Source organism: Pelodiscus sinensis, chromosome 5, assembly GCF_049634645.1.
Source record: "Pelodiscus sinensis isolate JC-2024 chromosome 5, ASM4963464v1, whole genome shotgun sequence".
In the NCBI taxonomy this organism is placed as follows: Eukaryota; Metazoa; Chordata; order Testudines; family Trionychidae; genus Pelodiscus; species Pelodiscus sinensis.
Window position 1 is genome coordinate 54,164,855 of NC_134715.1, and position 24,812 is coordinate 54,189,666.

The window sequence follows — 24,812 nt, forward strand, 5'->3', positions numbered from 1 at the left end:
TGTAGCTCTGGTAGACCCAGGAGCTCAGAAAGACAAGATAGGTGAGATAATTTATTTTATTGAACAAACTTCTGTTGCTAAGAGAGACAAGTTTTTGGACAATTTACAGCTCTTCTTCAGGCCTACTTATGTTTAATACGGTGCAGTATGTGTTAACAGCTTTTACAAAAGCTGACAACAATATTTTACCTTGATATCAGAAGTGTCACGTTGGCTGTTGCGCCATGCTCTTGAAACTGATGAGAAAGTTCTATCTGCATGGTCAAACTTCCCGCCTTGTACTTGTAGGAAAAAAGTTGTAAAGGGTTCCTGTGAAAGAAAATGAAGTGATACTTTTAGAAAGAAATGTGAATATTTGCAATTGCTGTGTCTGGAGGTTAGAGTTTCTCTTACTTCATTTCCTGGTGCATGAATGGGTAATTGGGGCAAGTTACTTCTGCTACCCACCTGAGGAATATTTCAGACATGTCTTTTTTTTGCATATGAGTCCCCCTAAGTTCTACTCTGCTATGCTTTTAAATATATAAAGAAAAAAAGATGAATATGTTTATTATTGGGGTTCTGGGTGGGTTTTGCTTATTTTTAAGTAAAGTGTTTCAAAAAATAATTACGGGCTTAATCGGGGCTTTTTGTTCAAGTTCTTATTAATATAAATAAGAAACATTTAACACAATGTAATTTTACCATTGTTATGGCTTAATATGTAATTTATGATTTACAGAAGAAAAATGTTTGAAAGATTTAAAAGCCTCCTCTTAGTTAAAGAACACTTAAGCACATATTAGTGGGTAATTGCTTGAAATTAGCTAAGCACTATAAATTACTGCAAGGATTTACGTATGCTTGTACCATTCTAACAAGCTTTAATTAATGATGTGCTGCTAATGCTTTCCCAAAGAAATTACTTTCTAGAAGATAAATCACCTTTCAATTTTACAGAAACATGCACTGTTAAACTAATATATTATCAATACGTAGCATCCATAGAGCTACCTGCATATATCTTGCAACATCTTTTAAAATACATATGACAATGAATAGTCTTAATCATCTTACGGAATCTCATTTTAAAATTTAGGGATGAAAATTAAATAGATTCATAAGAATTTACAATTTTTTTTTTTACACTTCAATGAAAAAAAATCACGTGAGGAACAGTAGTTAAGCCTATTTAGCGTAATATAATGAAATCTATTTGTAAAGCATATTGAAAGAAAAAAGTGTTTATAGTAATTTGAGAAAGCTATGCCATAAAAATTAAAATATGATGTTCAGAGTTTGGAACACATTTTATCCTCGAAAACTGAAAAGTTTCTGATCAATTACTTCAAAATTTCAATTGCCCTTATATTCTGTTGGGTTTTAATTTTCTCATGGCTTCTGATTATTTGTTGTTTTCATTATTATTTAAAACAAAATGTATTTTAAAGAATCTACTTACAATTCTCAATAACCAGGTGAGTGCAAAACTTGCAGTTGAGTAATGAGTGCCATAGTGAAACTTTGGAACCTGATCATCCTCCCATGATTCATATCGCTCTGCGAAGAATGCTGCTCTTTTTGGATTTAGAGCACCAACAGGCTGCAACAAAGAAGACAATTATCACATCATAATCAGCAATGTCATTGCTACCAGAATTATTAGCATGCACGCAAATGTTTTATCCAGGGTATTTTGTTTGTGTTTTGCAAAAGCAGATAGAGTTGGAATGGGGTGAAGAGACATGTGGATTTCAAACTTGGACAATATATACACAAAGATGATGAAAGAAGCTGTTATGTTTCATCAATATAGTCTAGTTTCAGTTGAGCAGTGATCATCACTAACAAGCATTTCACAGACAGTATTACATGAAGTGGGTGCTAGCCATGTGGTGTTTTTTTTTTTTTAAGACAATTAAAGGAGTTATGAACAAGAGTTAGAAACATGATTTTGGACTTCATGTTTTAGGAAAGGTTTCAGGCTGACCAAAAGTATAAGGCAGTGTTAACAGTGTAGCTGGAATATAGATATAAGTATTAGTGTTTGATTTTTTTGGTTTGGTATCTTATTGTTAATGTTATTTGTTCTATTTTTCTTCCAAGAGAAGTTGTACCTAAAGAATAAAATATATTTGCATATAATGCAGGAAAAGGAAAAGGAATAAATTTTAGAAATTAGTGAAACAGAAATGTTAGAAAGTAGTGATACAAAAAAAATATCAAACTGAGTTTATTAAATATGCAAAATGACCAAGACGACTTACCACATTTTTATAAACATTGCTGAACCTGGAATTTAGTTAATGCAAAATACAAAGCTTTGAAAACATGCCATGTGTTTCTTCATTAGGATTACTCCTATATGAAGATTCAATGGTTTTTAAAACAGTTTTACATGTTTAATACTTTTAAGAGGTCTCGAGTATTTTAGTACACATGGGCACTATTTGATCATTTTCATTACCTATACTGAGATGTATATAGAATAGCATTTTCTTATACCATAAAATTAATTGATGGACATATAAAAAGATTACAGAAGTGCTGGGTTATAACTAAAGAATATGCCTGCCAAAAAGTATTTTCACATGTATTATGTTACTAAAAACAAACAGATATACTTAATACATACGAGGTCAGACAAACAAACATTCAAGGGAGAGCTTCAAAGCAAAATTGACAATCAATAATCCAGCTCTGAGTCAATGAAAGCAGGGGTTTCCTTGGGTCATGTGAAAAAATAATTTAGACTCTAAGTAAAAAAATGTCCATTACTATATTCATATTTTGGAAATATTTGTATTATGTTATTATTATTATCAAAGTGTATGTTTACTTGCAGATAGCATCTGATATAATGTATCAGCTGCAAGTAGTTTCTCTTCTAGATGTCAGATCAAACAAGGATTTAAGATCTAATCTTACATTTTCTTTCTTACAGCAGTTTTCACTTGGCAATTGGATAAAGAATACATCTTAAGTTGATTACTATTTTTGCAGTTCACTAATTTGAAATGTAAACCTTTTAAAGGAGTGATTGCTGTAGAAAAGGATTTTATCTGATTTAGTAAATGTATTCCAAGGAAGAATGAAACTGACTCTAAGAACTATCTTCTTTGTTACAGAACCATTTTGGAATCCATCTGCACAGATTTCCCTAAAGGCTTAGCTACGCTGGAGGGGAAAGAAGGAGAAATAAGATCATTTGTAGGAAAGTTATATGAATTAAAAATAGAATCAATTCTGTTTCTGTATAGTACTGTAGCATTTTAAGTTTTCACTTAATTTGCTCCTATTTTTATTACCCTACAAATGAGTATGCCCCAAATCAATAGTTATAGAATTACATTCCTTGAATATAAAGCTAAAACCAATTAGGATTGATTTCATTCTCTTTTGAAAAAAATGGTATAACACAGAGATCCATACAGTTAAAATCCACAGTATTGATTCCCACTGTTATTGTTACAGTTGGTTTCTGAAGCCTGCAACAGGACAATCATCAAGACATGCCACATTTATTTTCAAGCAAATAAAGAAAAAGTCCCCAAATGACAGAAAGCTTAGCAGGGAGGGGGGAACCAAACCACAGAGCTGTGCACTGACAATGATACACTATCAGCTTACTCAGAGAAGTTACAGTGGGAATACACACATTGAATTATACATTACACGAATGCACTGATTTATTGTGGTAATAACATCCACCTCATTAAAAGATTCTGCTTTGCTGCAGTCAGAGAGCTACATATTGTTTACTGCTATAAATTAATGGGAGTGCACAAAACACTGTGGAACCCCTCTAACAATAGATCTGTAATGACAGCGCTGTATATCACAGCTTCCTCAGCAGCTTCATAATAAAATGGAGACAATGTATTGGTCTAATACATTCTACCATGCTGGCCCATATTTTTCTGACAACTGCTTTAACAGATGAGGTGATTCAACAATGCTATAAAGTGCAGTAAACAGTTAACTACACTTGAGCCATAGAGGTAATCAAGGTATATAATGGCTATTCAAAAATCCTTCCTAAGGCTAAATTTGATTTAAAATGTTAACCCAAATTTCTCAGTAATGCATATATTTGGAAATAAACAGGTAACAACTGCTACCTACTGAGGTTGGGGAAAGGAGCTCTCTTTTCTTCCTGATGGCAAAAAGAGGAAATCCACACTAAGCTGATGTGAGCAAAGTTATTCATTAGCTAACATGGTTTCTTTCCAGCTACAAATCGGAGCAAAATGACAAACTGAAAGCTATAGCCTGCATCCTCAGTAATTACATTTTTTGTTACAGAAATGGATAGAATGAAATAAGTACATCCTACTCTGTAGATTAAATGATCAGATACTCCTATTAGTGGTATGAGGAGAAGAGAAACGTGGTAAGATTTTTGTTTAATATAAAAGGACTAATGATCTTAAGCTCTCTACCAGAGGTACATACTCAACCTACACATATTGAGAGCATGGAGATTCCAATCTTTCCAGAAATATTCAACTTCTAACGTGTTTTTCATGTAACAGTATTTTTTTAAATACTTTTTGCTCTAGAATTGGCTATAGCATATCCTGGCTTTTGGATCAATTTAAAATTTCCTTCCTTTAAAATAGAACAAAGCAGATTTGGACTGCTGAAAAAGAATCAATTACAATGTGCTTCTATTTGGTGTTTTTGCTAATTTAAAATATGGTTTGGTGCTATGGTGTGTTGTTGTATTCATTGGGTACCTGTATTAATCTTGTGTTGATTTTACTGCTTTACATACTGTACTTTTTGGAGCAATTGCACGTCTTGTCTGCATTTTCACTTGCTTTGCATCTTGTGTCTCAGAATCAAAGACCATTATCAGAGAATATAATTTGTACACTTCCCTCATCTAGATAAATAAGACTTTCCACAGTGTTTATCACATAGCCACACACTCCAAAATACAACAGAGAATATCTTATTTAATGCTATACTCCTAGTTAAGGTATGTAGTGGCTTTCATTCCTACATACTGTTTTGATTTTTAGCAAGCCTTATTTTAAGATGGCATCTGTGTTGTCTTTAAATTACTTTTATAATTGGATTCCTTTTCATACTGAAATGTAAGCTTGTCTCTTATTAAAAACAAAAAGTGTGTACTTTTCAAAACTAATGGGCCATGAATTGCCAGAAAGAGAGGCACAACAATCATTAGGCCACTAATTGAAGATTTTTGGACAGCAGTTCAATGGTCAGTAATGTTGTACAGGTTTTTAGATTGGAGAAAAGGTATTCTTATCCACAGGTCTACATATTTCTGTTTTCCTTCGTCATGAACAAGAAAAGCAGCAGCTTTTACTAGCTCTCTTAGGGCTTATCTCTTAGGACACACCTGCTGCTCTTCTGGTAAGGTGAGGTGAGGGCATTTGGGCCAGGGAACACTGAAGACTGCGGCCATAGCGGGGCAGGAGTGGGGCTGAGGTCTAGCCTTCCCGAAGGGGGCTTCACCTGCTATGCATGAGGTGAACATGACATTCAAAACATACTATAATACAACTATTCAGTGCAGCGAAGAGGGAAAGAAAAGGTACTATGTCATGTATGAGGTTGCTGAAATAACTTGTCTTCCTCTGTAAGCAAATCTGTGGATAAACTTAGGCACAAAAGCCAAAAACATGCACTTGTCCATTGCAAATTTGCTATTTCTTTCAAATGCAAAGTGTCTCACATGTCTTGCAACTTCAAGTGTTTGTCTGGGCACCAAGGAAAAAGAGGTTATGGCTCCTTTAAGGGTCCTTCCACCCTTGGAGTGGAGGAAAAGGACTGGTCATGGAGGGGGAGAAGCAACACCTGATCTGGTGACTGAGTTGGTGAGGCAGTATGCCATTTGCCTCTGGGGAAGGTGTCTCTGTTTCATATATCTGTCATGCTTGGATTAGCTGTGGCCAGATTGGGGTGGGATGTGATGGGTTTTTTCACTGACTGCAGCAATTGAGGGACCCAGTGGGATAAGTCAGGAAGTAAGGTTCAAGTTGTCCCAATTTAGCAAGTTGCTTATGTCCTGTGCAGGTACTGGGGGGAGGAGGGAGATCCCTTACAAACTGGAATTGGACATTCATAATGTTGTGACCTAAAGAAACCACACTCATCTTGTCTGTCTTCCTTCATGTCCAGGAAAATGAGTTTTTCATTCCAATCAGTCCTACTGACAACATTTTAAGTGTCTAAACTTTTTTTTTTGGGGGGGGGGGGTATTTATAATAGTAACTGGAAAAAAACCCACAAATGTCATTGGATACTGCAACATAAAGCTAAGCCAAAGCTTCTCATGAGTTTTGATGTTTCAAAAGGTATGAACGCCCAATTTCCTTTGATTCTAAGAAATGCTCCCTCTGTTTGCCTTACCACAATGACTCAACACTTTCTGGAAACTTAGTGAACGATTTTAGGATTTGAAATGACACTTAAGTCAAACTTGAATGCTTATAACAAGACTACATTTTAACTGCTGAGTTACTATGCCTTAAGGATTCTCTCTATTTATGCTAGTAATTTCAATGCATCCAAAATCAAGTCAGTGCATTAAAGACCACTGCTATTAAACACTGCTCCAGGTCTTCATATAAATTAAGATTGTTCACAGCCACTCTGATTTAGACAGTAATAGAGTAATGACAAAAATTAAATATGAAATCACTTCTGATAACATTTCTGGATGATGAAAACTGGCAGAATGGTAAATAGTGATGAAAAGAGGGCAGCCAGAGAGCAGTGTGGTATGATTGGTGAGCTGAGCTCATTCAGATAAATACATTTAGCTTTATTAAAACACTAGGTTCTACATGGAAGAATAAGGAAGATAGGCCATACTTACAGAGTGGGGGGAATGTTTCTTGGAAAGTAGTGACTCTAGGGGATTAGTAAATAGGAATACAAATATTCGTGTATACAACATTGGGGAGGCAAATACTAGAATACTGTGCACAGTTCTGGCATATACATTTGAAAGAAGATGTTGAAAAATTACGATGGGTGCAGAAAAGAGCCACGAAAATGACTGGAGGTTTGGAGAACATGCCTTATGTTTGGAGAATTAAGGTGCTAAATCCATTTATAAAACAGAAGATTGAGAGGTGACTTAATCACGGTGTATTAATCCCTTAAAGGGAGAAAATAGTGGGTACTAACAAGCATTTTTAATTTAACCGAGAATATCATAACAAGAATCATTAGCTGGAAGCTGAAGCCAGACACATTCAAATGGGAAACCAGGCACACATTTTTAACAGTGAGTATGATTAAGTACTGGAACCAACTATCAAAGGAAGTGTGAATTCTCCATCTTTTGATGTCTTCAAATAAAGACTAGGTACCCTTCCTGAAGATTTGCGTGTGACCAAACACAAGTTATTGGGCTCAATACTGGAGTAAAAGGGTGAAATTTAATGGCCTGTGATACACAGGAGGTCAGAATAGATGATCTAATGGTACCTTCTGGCTTTAAATTCTATGAATCCATAAAAAACCTCAGTAATAAAAAGCAGATAGTGGTCTCAAAAATAAATCCTAGCAAGAACAAAGATCATACTTAGCAACTATGCTGAGAAGCATAACTCAACTGTGCAGAAAATTACATTTACAAAACTTCAGGTAGCAAGTCAGATGAGGCAGAAAAAGAATTAAAAAAAACAGAAGTTCAGGATCAATTTATTTATGATTAGTGTTCCTTGAACTGTTGCTTAGTGGCTTTCTGGTCTGCCAAAGTATTTTTAGCCTAAGTATGTAATGAAATATCAGATCTTTCAAAGAGGCTTATGTTGTTTTTCTTACTATCAAAGTTTACCTGTCTCCTTCATTTTTCCTGCCTCCTCCTCCTCAATTCAGATACAAGTTTGGCAGTTTATATCTTGAGAATTACAATTAAAACATCCTTGCTATTATAGCTGGAGCACATTGTGGGACAAAGTTTTGGGTAGGTGGAGATAATTAGCATGGAAGGCCTCGATGAGGAAGGCTATCCTAATTTAATCCCCCATTACTTATGACAGGTTCTCTGGTGGAACTGTATGAAACCAAAGAAGTCTGCATAGCAGAAATGAGTCTTTTCCCTTCCATAGTTATCCTTTGTTAACTTTAAGACGCTACAAAAATGTATGTCTCTCTTTGTCTTGGTTATCCTTGCCTCCCTGCCATTCATGATGTCTCATGACATTTTGCAAATTCAGAATGAGTGTGAAATGAGAGAGAATCAAACTGACCAGTAAGAATGTACTCCCAATATTGTAAGAAAAGGTTTATTCATTAGAAGCTGCCTAATCTGTAGGAGTGATTCTAAAATCAGGAATAAAAAAAGCTAAAACCTAATAGATCATGAAATTAAATAGACCCACAAAATCAATTTAGGAACTAACTAACAAGTAACGAGTGACTAAAAATGATTAATGAACATCATAATCTGACGTTAAGAAAACAGGAAGATAAGCAAATGTGAATATAATAAAAGATGACCTTGGGAGAAGGGGGTTATTGGGAAGAAATCAGATAATGTCAGCATGTTTCAGAATACTCTTAAGGAAAACAGGAATTACAAGACTTAGAGGATATAGTTGTAAGGTGGCAACAAATGTTTTGCTTCAAGGACAATGATACTACTTACAGACAGAGAAAGCATTATGAAGAGATTCAAAGAGTTATCTAGTTGGTGGTAAAGAATTATATTACAAGAAACAGAATGATAGAATACTAGAATTGGAAGGGACCTTGAGAGGTCATCAAGTCCAGTCCCCTGCCCTCACGGCAGGATCAAGCACCATCTAGATTATCCCTAACAGATGTTTGTCTAATCTGTTCTTAAAAATCTCCAGTTATGGAAATTCTGTAACCTCCCGAGGAAATGTATTCCAGTGGCGGGGAAGCATCTCACCCTGAAAATACATGCATTTTCCAAAAAGATGGCATTTGCTATTCAGTTTCCTGAGTTCATCAATAATATCTCTGAAGTCCAGGGAGATTACTGATGAACCCAGGAACCTGAATAGCATAGCCTCCTCAGTCACTCCCAAACCTGCATGGGCATAATATAGCAAAAACTTCCCCTGCCAAAACCCACAACTGAGAGTCCGGAGAAAGCAGCGGTGCCAGGAGAGACTGAGCCTCCCATAGCCTGCTGACTATGTGTGAAGATTATAATTTAACTACATAGTACTACAGTCAGTACTACATCTGAAGACAGTAGGTTTAGCATGACTGTGAAGACTATTAGGGCTCCTGATTTGAGTAACTCTAAGATTCTCTATTAGAATTGTCCCATAATTAGCATAACAAGAGAGTGGACTCAAATAATTTTCACTTCAGGAACTGGCTCTCTTGTAACTGTATTGCCTCCTTTGCAAATCACTGGAGTGATGTACCTCTAACAATCAAGCGATTATCCATTTGGCACTTGTTCACATTCCATGTACTTTTAGTGACACAAGCATATCATTATATACATGATCATAGGTATAACAGATGGTTTTGAATAAGGGAATCTCAAAGAATTATCTGATATCTAGCACTACAGTCCAACAAACTAAGTGTTTGTGTCTGTGACATATATAGAACACCATTGACTGGCTTTTATGTCTGAGCATACACACATCCTTGCAGACACAGGATGATCCTGCATGGTTTCAGGGACCAATTATGTGATATTGCATTTTTTTCTCCATTCTCTTTGTGAATTGTTTTATTATGGTGAGCTTTATTTTTTCTCACTTGCATGTGAAACTTGTATTATTTAATTTTTATTAATTTAATTTATTATTTGTAATGTATTATTAAACTTATATTTATTGTTTAACTGTTCTCTTCCAGAATTACTTTTAATTCTGGAATTTACTAGTAATTCTGGAAGAGAACAGTTAAACAATAAATATAAGTTTAATAATACATTACAAATAATAATACATTAAATTAATAAAAATTAAATAATACAACAAGTTTCACATGCAAGTGAGAAAAAATAAGTGTGAACTACAAAATATGTACACCAAAGCTCACCATAATAAAACAATTCACAAAGAGAATGGAGAAAAAAATGCAATATCACATAATTGGTCCCTGAAACCATGCAGGATCATCCTGAGTCTGCAAGGATGTGTGTATGCTCAGACATAAAAGCCAGTCAATGGTATTCCTCTACATCAAACTTGCTGTTACTTTGAGATGTAAATGGATTTTTCACTGAAACATTTTTTATTTTATCCTGGTGAGGAGACACAGATAAATGGCCTCCAGTGGGCTCATTTAAGACTTGTATGCACTGTTTAGGGTGCAGACAACTATTTCTCATCGGCTCCTTTATCTAACTGACAAGAATAACCAACAGACTGTGATGAACATTTATATCGAATCCAGGGTCTTTGGATTTTTTTTCATTACTGCATATGGATAAAATGGCATAGAATTGTTATCTCCACATCTTCTAAAATTAATTTTAATGTAATCTGAAAAAATACCAAAACTACTGAATTATAGATCAATATATTTTTTTCTAATGGGCTTTATGTCTCAAATGCATGTTTCAAGTGTCCCTATATAGTCCTGAAAATACATTCGATATTATACCATCAATATTTAAGCAAAACTTGCTTTTCAAATCAATGGGAAGTTTTGTTTCACCAATCATGGCAGAATATGGCCCACTGATAACATAAAAAACAACTCAAATGGCAAAGGTAAAATGCGTAAATTGTCTTGGACCTAAAAAAAGAGGTAACTATGTATTTGTAGACATATCAGTGACACCACTATCACTTACCCACTATGTGCATGTAAGCTAACATTAATTGAGATTTGTACTTAAAGCTAACACGTTATTTCGCCATGTAAAACTATACCCTAATGAAAATGGTCTAGAGGGCTAAAGCCTTGAATGTGTTTTCATAGAAGTATTTTGAATTATGAAAAAAAGGTTACTAAATCTGGAGTAGATAAACTGATCAATAATCACTAGCTCAAAACAGCAAAATAAACCTTATTGTTTAGAAAGAATGGAAAGAGGAAATTATTTATAAAAGTTACAGAAAATAAATATATCAAGAGTAATCCTCCCTTATTAGCAATAACAACGTGTGAGCCTGATGGAACCTCCCTGAAGCAGTCTTTGTCACCATTCCTGTCCCACAACAGTCCATTGGCCCTTAAGGCTTTCCAGAAACTGAATACAGACAGGAGCAGTTGTAGGAACAGGGAATGTATGACTTCATTATGCCAGCAGATCTAGTTACTCTTCCTTGTCAGGATAAAGCACACCTCTCAGCCTTCAAACATGTCAAGGTGGTGTGCCTGTAAGCATGGTGGCAACCGTCATGTCCACACCTGGAACTGAACCAGTTACCTTCAGTATTCTAAAGCAAGAGTTTTTAGAGTTTGTGTTATAAAACCTGTCTTCTCAAGCTGAGAGCTATAACAGATTTACATCCTCTATGCATTAGGCAGAATGAGGACTCATTAAGTACATATTGACTAGTGGGTAACAAGCAAAATGTGCAACAAATGATTGAAACGTGATTTTGATTACGCAAACCATAATTTAAATCATCACAGTTTTTTTTAGTACAAAAACCTATTTTAAAGTAATGTTCTCATTCTGAAAATCATATCCATACTTACCATCATTGCACATTGATCAGCAGCAGGGTTTGAACCTCAATCTTCACATCCCTAGCTTATTACTTGAGCTACAAGAGTAATTAGCTAACCCATTTGAATAGATAGGATGACTGGATACACAAACTCTCAGAACTTTCTTAACTATTTACTCATTAGTCAGCAGCAGAATATTGGGAGCCAAGCAACCTGGATTTTATCCCTGTCTCTGGGAAAGACGCATGATATACAGTGGTTAAAGACTGGATCATCCTAGCTAATATAGTCATTCCAAAAGGCAGTGTGGTGCAGTGGCAGATGAGACTGGTGTCTATTATGTTGGAGACCCAGTTCTTGTGCCTGCAGAGCTTTGCATGAAGAATATCTATTTTTTTTTCTTACCAGGATGGTAAAGCTCTGCCTTCAACTATTGGGGTTTATGGCCACAATTAATAGGACAGTATCTAAACAGGTGTTACAAGGAGGAGGGAAAACAATTGTTCTCCTTGGCCTCCGATGATAGGACAAGAAAAAATGGGCTTAAATTGCAGCAAGGGAAGTTTAGGTTGTTCATTAGGAAAAACTTAGTAACTATCAAGGTGATGAAATGCTGAAATAAATTGCCTAGGGAGGTTGTGGAATCTCCATCACTGGAAGTATTTAAGAACAGGTTGGATAAACATCTATCAAGGATGATATAGATGGTGGTTGGTCCTGCCATGAAGGCAGGTGACTAGACTTGATGACCTCTCGAGGTCCCTTCCAGTTCTAGTATTTTATGATACTACAGAGAACTCCATGGGAATTTAAACAGCACTTTGAAAAGATGTAATTTGAAATTCCGGTTCATTATTCTTTATTATAGCTGAAAAGCTATAAAATAGAGATAACGTATAATTGATATTCTAGCCATCAGCATGAGGAGCAACAGTGTGGACAGAGAACAGGTTTTTAGATTTCTTGCAAAAAGAGTACCAACCTCCCCCCCCCCCCAAACCAATTCAGTGACCATTTGACAAAATTGATTATTTTAAGCTCTTATTGATTCTCTCTGTATCAGTTCATTTTTATCAAACCATGAAAAATGCAAGCAGTACTCAAAGTTTATATTCTGTGTTGTTTTGCCATTTTAATATTTTTCCAAAATAAAACTTGAAAGCTTTTGTTAAAATGAACTCATCCACAGCCCCACTATAAATACAGCAAATGTGACCCTGCAACATACAAAACCAGAGGCTGAAACAATAGCGTCTGAAGAAAAAGTGAATATCTTTATTTTGAGAATAATTAATTAAATATGTGTTTAAAAATATTGAAAGTAAGCCCCTGACTACCATGTATAGACAAAGTTCATAAGTGACCTGACACACAGGGTTTTTTTTTAAATACACACACAAAAGCGTGAGATGGCTTGCCCAGAAATCATCATACTTAATAAAACCTGAGGGGACTAGCTTTAGTGTCTCACAGGCCTCTCTAGACTGGTCTTGGGAAGTGCAAGAAAAGGCAAGCAATACTGACTAGTGACTTTATACCCTTCCAGTCCTTTGGATGACCATCAACTCTCCCTCTGGATGGCTATGCATCACCAATGTCATTGAGAGAGGGGGGCTAGGTGTGTCACCAGAAAAGGCGGAGGGGTGCTTTCTGTAGCAGTCCTGTACTGTCCAAGACACATAAGAAAGAGGCCAGGTTAAAGGATCTGAGCCACGATGGCCTACAGTGCATTTGAAGTTCCTGTTCAGAGCAGGAAACAGGTTAGCCTATTCTGCTCCCTGAACCCCAAAAGCCAAAAAGTTTAAACGCAATATGAATCTTATACATGAAATAAAAAAAAATTAGGGCTTCAGGGTATCTTTGTGAGATGTATCTACTCAGACAACAACCTAAGGGCAGGTCATGGCTTTGTACATGACATCCTACATACTTCATTCACTCACTCTGATGCTGGCAGAACCTTACCACATGGGATGTTGAGATTATAATTTAGGCTTAAGTACCATAAACTAGTTCCCTTAATTGGCCTTTTTCTAAAAAGAAGAATGAGATCCAAATACAGTGTGTCCTAGATTAGGGCGAAATATTATAGTACTGTCATAGCCAAACTCTGCCACTGCATCTGTGACCTACTCAATTCTCTACACTGTGCTTGTGGTAAAATTGGGGGATAGCTTGGGCTTTGGGTGGGGTCCATCATGAACACTGTATCAAAGTCAACACCAGATCTCTTGTTCACTTTGCCTTTCCCAGGCTAGGCAATAACGCAGATGATCTGTCCTTTTGGGAATTATGTTGTGTCCCCTCCTTCTGGGATTCCCTTCAAATTTAGAGGTATATTTGGGCTTCATGACTTTTGAGGGAGCATTATCTTTATGCATAGGCAGAGGTATTGACCTTACTGCCCGGGATGCAAGCACCAGAGCATTCAGTGCACATGCCAGAGCTAAATCTGTCAGTACTAACTAAAGCCATGTTTTCGCTTGCTGTGCCGGAGATCAATCTTCTTGTGTCTGATTTAGTGGGTCAAGATAAAATCCGCTAAATTGAATGCTGAGGGAAGTTCCAGTTGGCACCAGTACTCCTCATAGTTATGATGAGTAAGGCAAGCTGACCAGAGCATTTGCTCCCATCCGCCTCCCTCTGTGAAGACAACGCCCAGCTTGGCTTACGGTAAGCTGACTCCAGCTAGTTATTTTATGTAGCTGGAATTGCATACCTTAACCCAACCTTCCAGGTCTAGTGTAGACCTGGCCTAAGGCATCTGATGCTGCAGACGTTACAGATCTTGAAGTCATCAGCATTGAAACCTCTGCCTCTGAGGGTGCTCTCTCCAACTTCTTTTCACTGCCCCATCGTGGCTGAAGTTGGCTTACTAGACTTGCCTGAATAGTGACAGTCACCTCCAAGTTTGAAATGACCTGTATGGAATGCTCTAGAAAACATTATTTGATACAAGCATTCCTGGATTTGCACAACCTGACAGAGGAGGACTTGCACACAGAGTACTTTAGGGTTTGGCATTTGCCATTAGATGCCATAGTTGACACAAAGCCCCTTTCTCTGGTGTACAGTGGAATAGGAGTTTTGAGTTCCTTTTCTTCCCCTCTCTCCCTCCTCCCCTTTATTCGATGAGGTGGAAAGACTCCAAATAAATGGAATGTGAAGATAGACTCATGAAGAAATGAAGAAAATAAACAAGTAAGGCATTTGCTCTGTGTTGTACTTCATAGACAGCAGTGGTAAAAGGGAACTCTGCCTTTATTTATGTCCGCACAGAAACATGAGATACCACTGGGCATGTGTACAAAAGAACACTGATGTTCAAAGAATCCAGTCTTCTGCACATGAGACACACGTACACCTACAGTTACTCTCTTGTTAATTGTTACTTTTCTAGACCAGATGTTGGACACTGATGTTCAAAAGAATCCAATCTTATGCACATGAGAGACATGTACACCTACTGTTACTCTCTTGTTAATGGTTACTTTTCTAGACCAGACCTTGAGAAGTCAGGCACATTCACTAGCTCTAAATAAGATATATGTATACTGCATGAAAATAATAAAAGAGACTAAAACATTATGATGTACACGTGCACCTGTAGTGAAGACAGAAGTATTTAAGAGGGTGTAATAATGCTCCTCTAATGAGGTAAATTTATAGTCTTACAAGGGTGGTGTGTACCACAAGGAAATTATCAACAGTCCAGCTTACTTGTGCATTAAGGATCTTAAAAACACTTAGGGTGGATTGTCATCCATAAAAAGTCTCCCTTTGGTATCTCATTATTTTCCAAGTAGTAGTTATTTCTATATACTCTCTCTTTTCCAAGCCCTGGGATACATCACAATTTATTGTCTGAACATAAGGAGGACAGGGAAAAAGTGTACTTTTGGATGATGGAAGTAGTTTAGAAGATGGGAATCAATCTGGTGTAAAATGCTATACGTTACATAAATAAAATACTATATGTACTACTTATAAGTAAATGTATAATGTTCACTCCTAATCATAATCACCTCTTAAGGAATAAACACTCAAGTTGGAATGGGATAACTGACGGAAGGTATGCTCCTGGTATTTGTCAGGAGTATTCACAACACTGACAGTAATATTAACCACAATCCATTTCTGTTGCTTTGGTTTATCATTGTGTGACTGATGTTCAAAACAATGTCATTGGAAGCTGCTTATATAAAATGTGAGTTTAACCTATACACTGCAGTTATTTAAATCTGTACTAACTGTGCAGAACTAGTTAATAAATAAACAAAGCTGTCACCTATTTTTGTCAATCAAAGTGATAAATATTTAATGCCATAATATTTAGGCATGGTTGCTATAGGCAATAAACACCAACAAAGTATACTGCATACCTTATTATCAAAAAATAAAACCGTTTTGTACCCAAATCCACTGAGGAGTAATATTAATTTGCATTTTAAATTATAATTATTTCAATGCATTATGTGATCAGACTAACACTGAAAATTCAATAGTATAGATATATAAAATAAGAACATATAATTAATAACTTGCTGTGGACCAATTAATATTTTACAATACACAAGAAGTCACAACGTTTTTTTTGTTTGTTTGTTTTACTTTTTTTTTAAATAAAGAGGGAAAGTAAACTTTGCTCAAAACTTGCATTTTTATTTGTTGTTGGTATTTTAACAAAAATGTACCTTGTTTACCTTTTTTCTGGCTCAAAATGACTACAAACATTCTAAAGCTGAAGTTGTTAAAACCATGTGAATGTTAAATGGAAAGTGTTACCAGAAGCCCATAACTTAAAATATTTTCACCAATCTTAATAGTTTAAAAGTTCAGAACAGTAAAAAATAATTAATGCTTTGATTTTTAATCTTTCTTCCCAAAATGAAAGAATGACATGTAGTGTAAAATCTGTAATATACTATCTTCTCCCATTACATTCCATTACAATAGTTAAATACATGGTTATTAACAGTACGTTACTGGTTAATGCTGTTCGATCAATTAAACATGAACCTACCACCAGAGAGAGAGAAAAAGTTCAAAATATAACCTATATGAGGCCGTGCAGCTAGAAACATCGATACAGCAACCAAAATCTGAATTACTGCATCCATGACATATAGATGGCATATTGATTCTTGCTGTATCTGTTGCAGAGCATGCCAAAAGCACTGGCATTCATCAGAAACAGCACTTAAAATGTAACAGATAAAGAAGTGTTGTCTGATCAACAGCAGTTAAGCACTGATAGGTAAGGAAAGATGCATGTTTGGTATATATACAGATACACACTATCCAAATAGTGAATGGGAGACAACAGCAATAAATCACCACTCAAGGGTAAAATGTTACTAAGAATTAAATATGCTTCCTAAAAGTGGACTTATAGGAACAAAGACTCCTTTTACTTTTTTTCACAAAAATTAACATATTACTACTTTTCCTAGATAGCATATCTATCTGTTTTTATTGCCCTTTAGCTCTGTTTCTTAAAATATTCTCAACTGCTTATGCCCAGGACAGTTAATAGGTATGTCTAATTTGTTGTGTCCAACCAGTTCTGAACTATAGCAAACTAGCCACACTCCACCATCCAAATAGCCACATGTGGTAGCGTGTTTGACACCACAGGTCTAGCGCATAAGCCCAGCATTCCCTTTGGACTTTTTATTACTTGGCCAGCCAACCAGAAAGAGAATTCATTGGCTTTCCCACGGCTAAAAAAACATTTAGCAATCTTTAGCATCATTTACACCAAAAGTAAACAGACCATACCCTCACTCAGTACATAATCAAGAGTGGGAAAGGGCATTAGTGATCCCTAAGGGAGATGAGGGCTAGCGAAGTGCTCAGCATTAAGTTAGAGCAACATTAGGGTTGCTTTAAGATGGACTGGCAGGTAATAGCCTCCAAAAGGATGCTAGCTGCGTATTGTCAGAATACATTTCCCTCAGATACAACCCCTCTACTTTGGGTGGAGAGAAAATATTGGCCGCAAAGTGACTGACTATGCTGACTATAGGCTCCTTAAGGATTTTTCCACACTTGAGAAGTCCTCAGCTATTCAGTTTGTGAAGCTGTACAAGGCTTTTGTGCTGGAAAATAAAAAAAACAGTTCCTCACAAGGCACAACCCTGCTCACAACGTTGAACCAAAATCATGGACTCACTATAAGCAAGCACAATGGACACAGAGTAGAGATCTTTCAGTACTCTGAACACAATTATAAAAGCAGTGATCATGATGCCTTAGTTGAGGATAAGTTCCATTTTGCACTAATTGGGATTCAGCTTCTATTTTTATTAAGAAAAATATAGTCTAGCCATCCCTAACTTACCATACTGTAGAGTACAAAATTCATTTTCTGAGAGTTTACAAGTAAATCTGTTAGTTTATAAATTAAAGATGCATTAAAAACTAGGTTCTTAAAAATTGCATTTTTGTCAGTATCTCCTTTGTCCCATGTTATCTTAACAATGGAAAAACAGACATTTCACATTTCCATAGAGTTAAAATTAAGTAAAATATTGAGCATGTTTGACAGTATTAGGTTATAATTAAGAAGTGAATAATGACTGGTACCAAATTGTATGATTACATAGGCTACAGAGAGGCTCATTTAATTCTTACATTTCCCTTTCTAACTTCAGAGGTAACATCAATCACCATCCTTTTTTCTCAATTAATTTGCACAATATTTTGGTTTTAACAACTCAGTGGTATAAAACAGACTAGTCACATGCACCCAGAGATCCAAGTGACAAAGCAGTGGTCCAATTGTCACTTCTCGGTGCTTGAAAAGTTACCCTTGGCACTTATGCCTTGGCTCTACTGCAGACTGAGGTGACACTTGTAACATTTGCCTCAGGGAACTCAGCACCATAAGCCACTGTGTGACTTCACCACCTTAACAAGAGGAAGCACTGCTGTAGCTTAAGCTATGTGTACACTGGAAAGATTAGGTGATGAAAGTACTGTCGACATTCCTCAGTCGCCAAAATGAAAGTTGACAAATCACTTTTATACTGATACCTTTTGTCGACATGTCATAACACAATCATTAGCTCCCCTGTCGACAGAAAGACCAAAGCAATGTGGGTATGCATCCCACACTACCTGGCATCACCTTCAGTCACTAAGTTATGAGAATGCATAACGTAAAGCTAGGCATTTTGGGAATGTGAAAAACATCCTGTCAGTTGCCTCTTTACTTCCCAGTCCTCCCTGGGCTTCTGGTTTACTTTCGCACCACTTGAATAACAGTTCTTCTGGTCAACGCCAGCATCTGCTGAGAGAAATCATGGATCCCAGCCTTCTCTCCTATGTTCTATTCAATGTCCTAAGCGCTTCATGCATTGTAGCAGATCCATTTAGGCACTTAATAGCAGAGGAAGAAGACTCGGCTGAGGATGACAATGTGGGTGACAGGGCAGCAGTGATGTGGCTTTGCACTGCGCTGTCACAGTGCAACTGTGCATAGTAGAGTGTTGCTTTTGGGCTAGTGAAACCAGCACTGAGTGGTGGGATCACCCTGCCATGCAGGTGTGGGATGAAGACCACTGTATACAGAACTTTTGGATGCGTAAAGCAATCTTCCTGGAGCTGTGTGCCGAGCTGGCCCCTGAACTTCCACACAAGGACACCCAAATGAGAGCAGCTGTCTTGGGAGAGAAGTGTTGCAATTGCTTTGTGGAAGCTGGCAACTCCCAATTGCTAGCATTCAGTTGCAAATCAGTTTGGAGTGGGGAAGTCTGTCATCAGGGCAGCACTTATGCAAGTGGGCAAGGCAATATATTGCATTTTGCTGCATAGGCCCATGGCTCTGGGAAATGCGTCTGGCTTTGCTGAAACAGGCTCTCCAAACTGCGGTGGAGCTGTCAATGCCACACATGTTCCTTTTGTAGCTCCAATCCACCTTGCCACAGAGTATATCAAATCAGAAGGTGTACCTCTCCGTGGTGCTTCAAGCGCTTATGGATCACTGTGGGCATTTCACATACATAAGTGCAGGGTGGTCTGGAAAGGAGCATGATGTGCCCATCTTTAGGAACAGTAGCATGTACAGAAAGCTGCAGACTGGGATTTTCTTTCCAGACCAGAAAATTACTGGGGGGAAATGGCAATGCACATAGTGATCCTAGACGATGTGGCTTACTCCTTACAGCTGTGGCTCATGTAGCCTTACATGGGGCACCTGGATCGCAGTTCAACAACAGGCTAAGCCAATGCCTCATGGTTGCTGAATGTGCCTTTGGCAGATTGAAAGCGAGACAGAGGTGCTGGACGTTTTGGAGGTTCATATTACCAAGACAGTGGCTTCATGCTGAAGCTTACATAAATTTGTGAGAGTGTAAGGGTCAAGTGTTTGCTCGTGGGTAGACTAATGAGACACTGTGCTTGGATGCACAGTTTAAAGCAGGCATGTCCAAAGTCCGGCCCGCGGGCCAATTGCGGCCCGTGTTCCGGTTTAATACGGCCCCACAGGTAATTTGGCAATATCTATCTTTTATGGCCCCCAACGAATCCATATGTATTGAGATGAATACATTGTAAAATCTCAGTTAATGTCAGTTCGTCTAAATCAGTTATAAATATATTTGGACACAACATGTATACTTGGTGTTATGTTCCTGTTCATATTTTTTGAACTTAAAAGTTGTCAGACAACCTTTATTACCAATAATATGTAATGTACTTTACAATGTTCCTGACATATATTTCAGCTTCCTGGATTTTTTTTTTCATCTGGCCTTCAGATATGAAAGGCAGAGTGATTTAACACCTGTTTAGATTTGTCATCCATGTGACGAAATGAAAAGTATGCCGTTTGCAAAATACTTTGCATAAAATAGTTAATTTGCATTTAATTTTAATGGTTCAAAGAATGTCAGGCAAAATGGTCGGCCCTCACGCATGTTCACTTCATCAAATCTGGCCCTCTTTGGAAAAAAGTTTGGACACCTCTGGTTTAAAGAGTCAGATTCTCATGCAGTCAGAGGAGCCCTTAGGGGTGGCCATCAGTATCAGGGAGGGTCTAAGGAACTACTTTGACATTGCCCCATCCCACTGCTCATCCTGAGCAAAGCATTTCCATGAAACCAAGGGATATTACAGGTTTCCACAGGGGCCAGTGTAATTGCTGTGGGTTCTCTCTCAAAATACACTCATGGAAACCTACATCACATTTGTCTTTATTGATATCTTTCACTCAGGATGCTCAGTGGTAAAGGATAGTAAGGATTACAGGCAGTCCCCGAGTTACGCGGATCCGACTTATGTCGGATCCGCACTTACAAACGGGGCTTTTCTCGCCCCGAAACTCGTGGGCGGCGGGACCACCCAGACGCGCAGTGGTCCCGCCACCGCGTCCTCCGGGGCGAGAAAAGCTGCTCCGGGTGTCCCTGGTCTGCTCCGGGTGTCCCTGGTCCGCTGGGGGGGGGGGGGGGGTCCCCAGCAGACCAGGGACACCCGGAGCAAAGCCTTGGAGGTGCGGGACCCCGCCGCCTATGCGGCTTTGCTCTGGGTGTCCCTGGTCTGGACCCCCCCAGTGGACCAGGGACACCCGGAGCAAAGCCTCGGAGGCACGGCTGAATCTGGAGCCAGTTCTGAGTTACGTACAAATTCAACTTAAGAACAAACCTATAGTCCCTATCTTGTACGTAACCCGGGGACTGCCTGTATTAGAAAACCTCCTCACAATGGTGTTAACATCCAGCTGTCAAAGTCACAGCTGCTTTGATGGGAAGTAGAGTGTGCTGTGAAAATAATATTTCCTGAGCATGAAAATAAGTGTGTGGACAGAGGGAAGCTTACTGGATAAATAATTTTGCATGTACGGCCATGGAGGCTGATGTGGGAGTATAGAAAAGAATTCTGAATGTGCTGACAGGGAGGCCTTTGGTTCTGTTTGCTCTGCATCTTAATAAGACGCTTCAGCATCTCATTTTGGTCTTCCATGAGTTTTGGCATGCACTCAGTGGCTTCTGTTCTGACTTTCATCTTCACAGTCCTTTTTTGTTCTCTTTTTTTTTCTGTTCTGAAGTGTTGAATCACGCAACACATCCTTGACCAGATCTCTCCCTTGTTTTTCATGGTTTTTTCCTTAGTTGACTTCTAAGGAATGAGCCTGACTTCTCAAGGTCTGGTCTAGAAAAGTAACCATTAACAAGAGAATAACTGTACTGTTCCAGATAAAGTTTGTAACATTCTACAAAAATGCACATCTCTGAACAAAATTTGCCACTTTTCTTGTTACCCTGCAAGAAAACAAGGATCTCTCCAGCCCCTTTGATCATGATGCGTTTTAAAGATGGAGGATATGGGAGGGAAGGAGAATTGGGCAAGGGGTCCCAAGAAAGGACAGTTCATGCTTGTGCAGCAGGCATATATGGAAACAATTTATAATAATCCTACTCTTGTCCACAGGCTGGCATTACTCTGGCTGACATATCTGCTGAAATTAAAAGGGAAATTCAGTCTCTGTTTATTAATGCAAGTGGAGGGCGCCCTGCTCCTTATGCAGTCAAACTGTGCCACCTTGGTTCTGGCAGAACAGTAAGCACAATACGAGGAATGGTTTGGGAGAGAGTTGTACCACAGCAGTTAGGAAATGGCAGCCATGCCATGGAATTTGTGAGAGAAATTTAATAAGTACATCAGGAAACGATTCAACACTGTCTCCCATCAAGATTCTATTGATATCTCTGGGTACATCGATGCTCTGTTTGGATACAATGCAGACCCAGGCAGGGCTTAGCCAACTCATAGAAATACAGCCTCCGGTCACTCCACACTGCCACCACCCCTGGATGAAAGAGCAATTTCCTGTGCCAATGCCCATCATATGCCCACCCTGCTGCAATACACAGCAATATAGCACCCCACACCACTGCCTCTGTTCCTCTCCTACAGCTACACTAGTAGGTATGGTCACTGCCTGTGCACACTCCCCCACCTGCACAGTGATTTACTCTGTCTCTCTTCCCTCGTTTCATGACCCTGTGTCTCTTCCCTTGTTTCATGCTCCACATCCAATTTCTGGGAGTCCTCTTAAACCTAGGACAATTCTTTGCTGCCTGGTGCACAGGTTGTCACCGGATTGAGCCCCACCCCCTCGTCCAGTTCCATCTCTTCATGAATAACCGCTGCCTCTGGGTTAACTTCTGTTTCGGACTCTGTGCTAGGGGAAGTAGCCACTCTCTTCTGGTCTGGACATGGGATGCCAACTCATTTATAAAAATGGAATGTTATGGGTGTAGCACCTGACCGGCTGTTAGTCTCTTTCACCTTTTGTTATGCCTAGCGGAGTTTCTTTGCATTGTTGGGTATCTCAGTCACCCACCTTCGCACCAGCGGCTCCACAGTATAATGCTAAAATGAGGTCAAATTTGCAAAATGAAATATTATACCCACATTTGTTCACTTAAGAAAGATCACTTCCACAGTTTGAATCAAGTACCTAAGAAGTAAAAATACTAATTTTGGGGTATGGAGGAAGAGCTGTATGAAGGCATATTGAATTGATAATGTTTCTCTGGAGAGGGGAAAAAAAAGATAATTTCATAATATTAGGTACTCATGATACCTAAAGAGGACACCCAAAGGGACAGAAAAAATAGTCATTTACACACTGGAAATAAGGACATGACTCAGTAAATACATAAATGTAACACCATCATAGGATCTCCCTACTGAGGAGGCTGCATTCTTATCAAAAACACAATAAATCGACTTGGCTGATCCTTAGTCCTTACTATCCATAGTGTTCTGGGTTTTTTTTAAATGTTCAAACTAATTGCATGCATACTCTACAGCTGACAGCATTTTCCTTTAAAAAGGTCTTAAAATATCAGTGGAAGCAATATGTATATCAAGAACACATTTTCCCGTAAAACACAGCTCATTAACAGTGCCTATATGTAAATATGATATTCTGCTATTAGTTATGCATTTAACAGTATTAATAGATACATATGACAAACATGACAGCAGATATGTACAAAACATGTGAGCTAGTGTGACAGTTATTGAAAACAATTTCTCTGATGACAAATACCTTTGACAAATCCCTGAAGTTGCTAGGAAGTGTAAGGTCCAACTCTTCTGATTCATAGTTAGTGATAACCCAAGGGAATACAGGGTACTGATTTAAGTCATTGTAAGTACGTCCTGGTGAACAAACGAAACAATGTTTTATTTAAAGGCAACAGAATTAAACAAAATACTGACACTGGAGATATGATTTATTACATCATTTGATAAAGCCCACAAGAAATGCTTTTTTATTATAACTTTTACAATTCCAATGTCTGAATTTGCTTTGCCGAAAAAGATATGAAAATTTTTTATTGACTTGCCAGTATTCCATTTTAAATATTGTGGCCCATTCAACTTTAATTGTCAACTCTCTTGCACACTATAAAAAGTGACGGTTAAATGCATTCAGTTTTATATGCAACTTTTTTGGGATCTATAATCGAATCTTTTAAGTTACTCTAAACTTAACTGATTAAAGAAATAGAAGAGGCGAAAGACCTTTGAGCATAGAAATAAAACTGCAAATTCTCTATCCTAGCTGAGCAGTACTTGGGTGGAGAAAGGAGAGGGTGCAGATCATGGATTTTGAGCTGTGTAGCCATGGCACAAGTTAAAGATACATCCACCAACTTTCTGTAATCAGAAAGTTTACATGCACAGAGGGACTTCTCCACTGATCAAGTGGATGCTTAAAAATGTCGTCTAGAAAATGTGCCCCAACGTATTTAAGTTTCATTTCTATATTTGTACTTAATTTAGTCTATCAGTTGAAATAAACAGATGAAAACAAAATATGCTACCAAAATTGTTTCTAATTCTCATTTTGATGGATACATTGCAAAGTTTTAGATATGTTTTTATTTTTATATATTACAAAATTCTTATCTTTACTTTTAATTAAATCCTAAAAGTTAGATAATTCAAGCCATCTCTTTGCCAAAGCAGGATTAATTCCAACACTAAATTATCTGGTGTTTTGTCTAGTCTTATTTTAAAAGTCTCAAGTGACAGATTTTCATCACTTTCCCAAGGCAATAATTTCACAGCCTGATTTATTTTATTTTTAGGAAATGGTTCCTAATACTCAGGCTAAATTTTCTTTTCTTACTTTTATCCCATTACCTCTAGCAACAACACAAATGCCACACATTACATAATTTTCCAAATACAGGTTGAACCTTCCA

The 24,812-nt window shown here is 37.7% G+C and overlaps 1 protein-coding gene across 8 annotated transcripts in view; it reads right to left on the reverse strand.

Annotated features, from left to right (window-relative positions):
• LRBA (LPS responsive beige-like anchor protein) overlaps nt 1-24,812 on the reverse strand; it is a 559,238-nt gene that overhangs the window by 151,128 nt on the left and 383,298 nt on the right. For all 8 annotated transcript variants that reach the window (XM_075930022.1, XM_075930023.1, XM_075930019.1 and 5 more), the window contains 3 exons: nt 23,648-23,760; nt 1,442-1,582; nt 190-309 (listed from right to left, as the gene is read on the reverse strand). In XM_075930022.1, the coding sequence (XP_075786137.1) occupies nt 190-309; nt 1,442-1,582; nt 23,648-23,760 (374 nt within the window). The remainder of the gene's footprint in view (nt 1-189; nt 310-1,441; nt 1,583-23,647; nt 23,761-24,812) is intronic.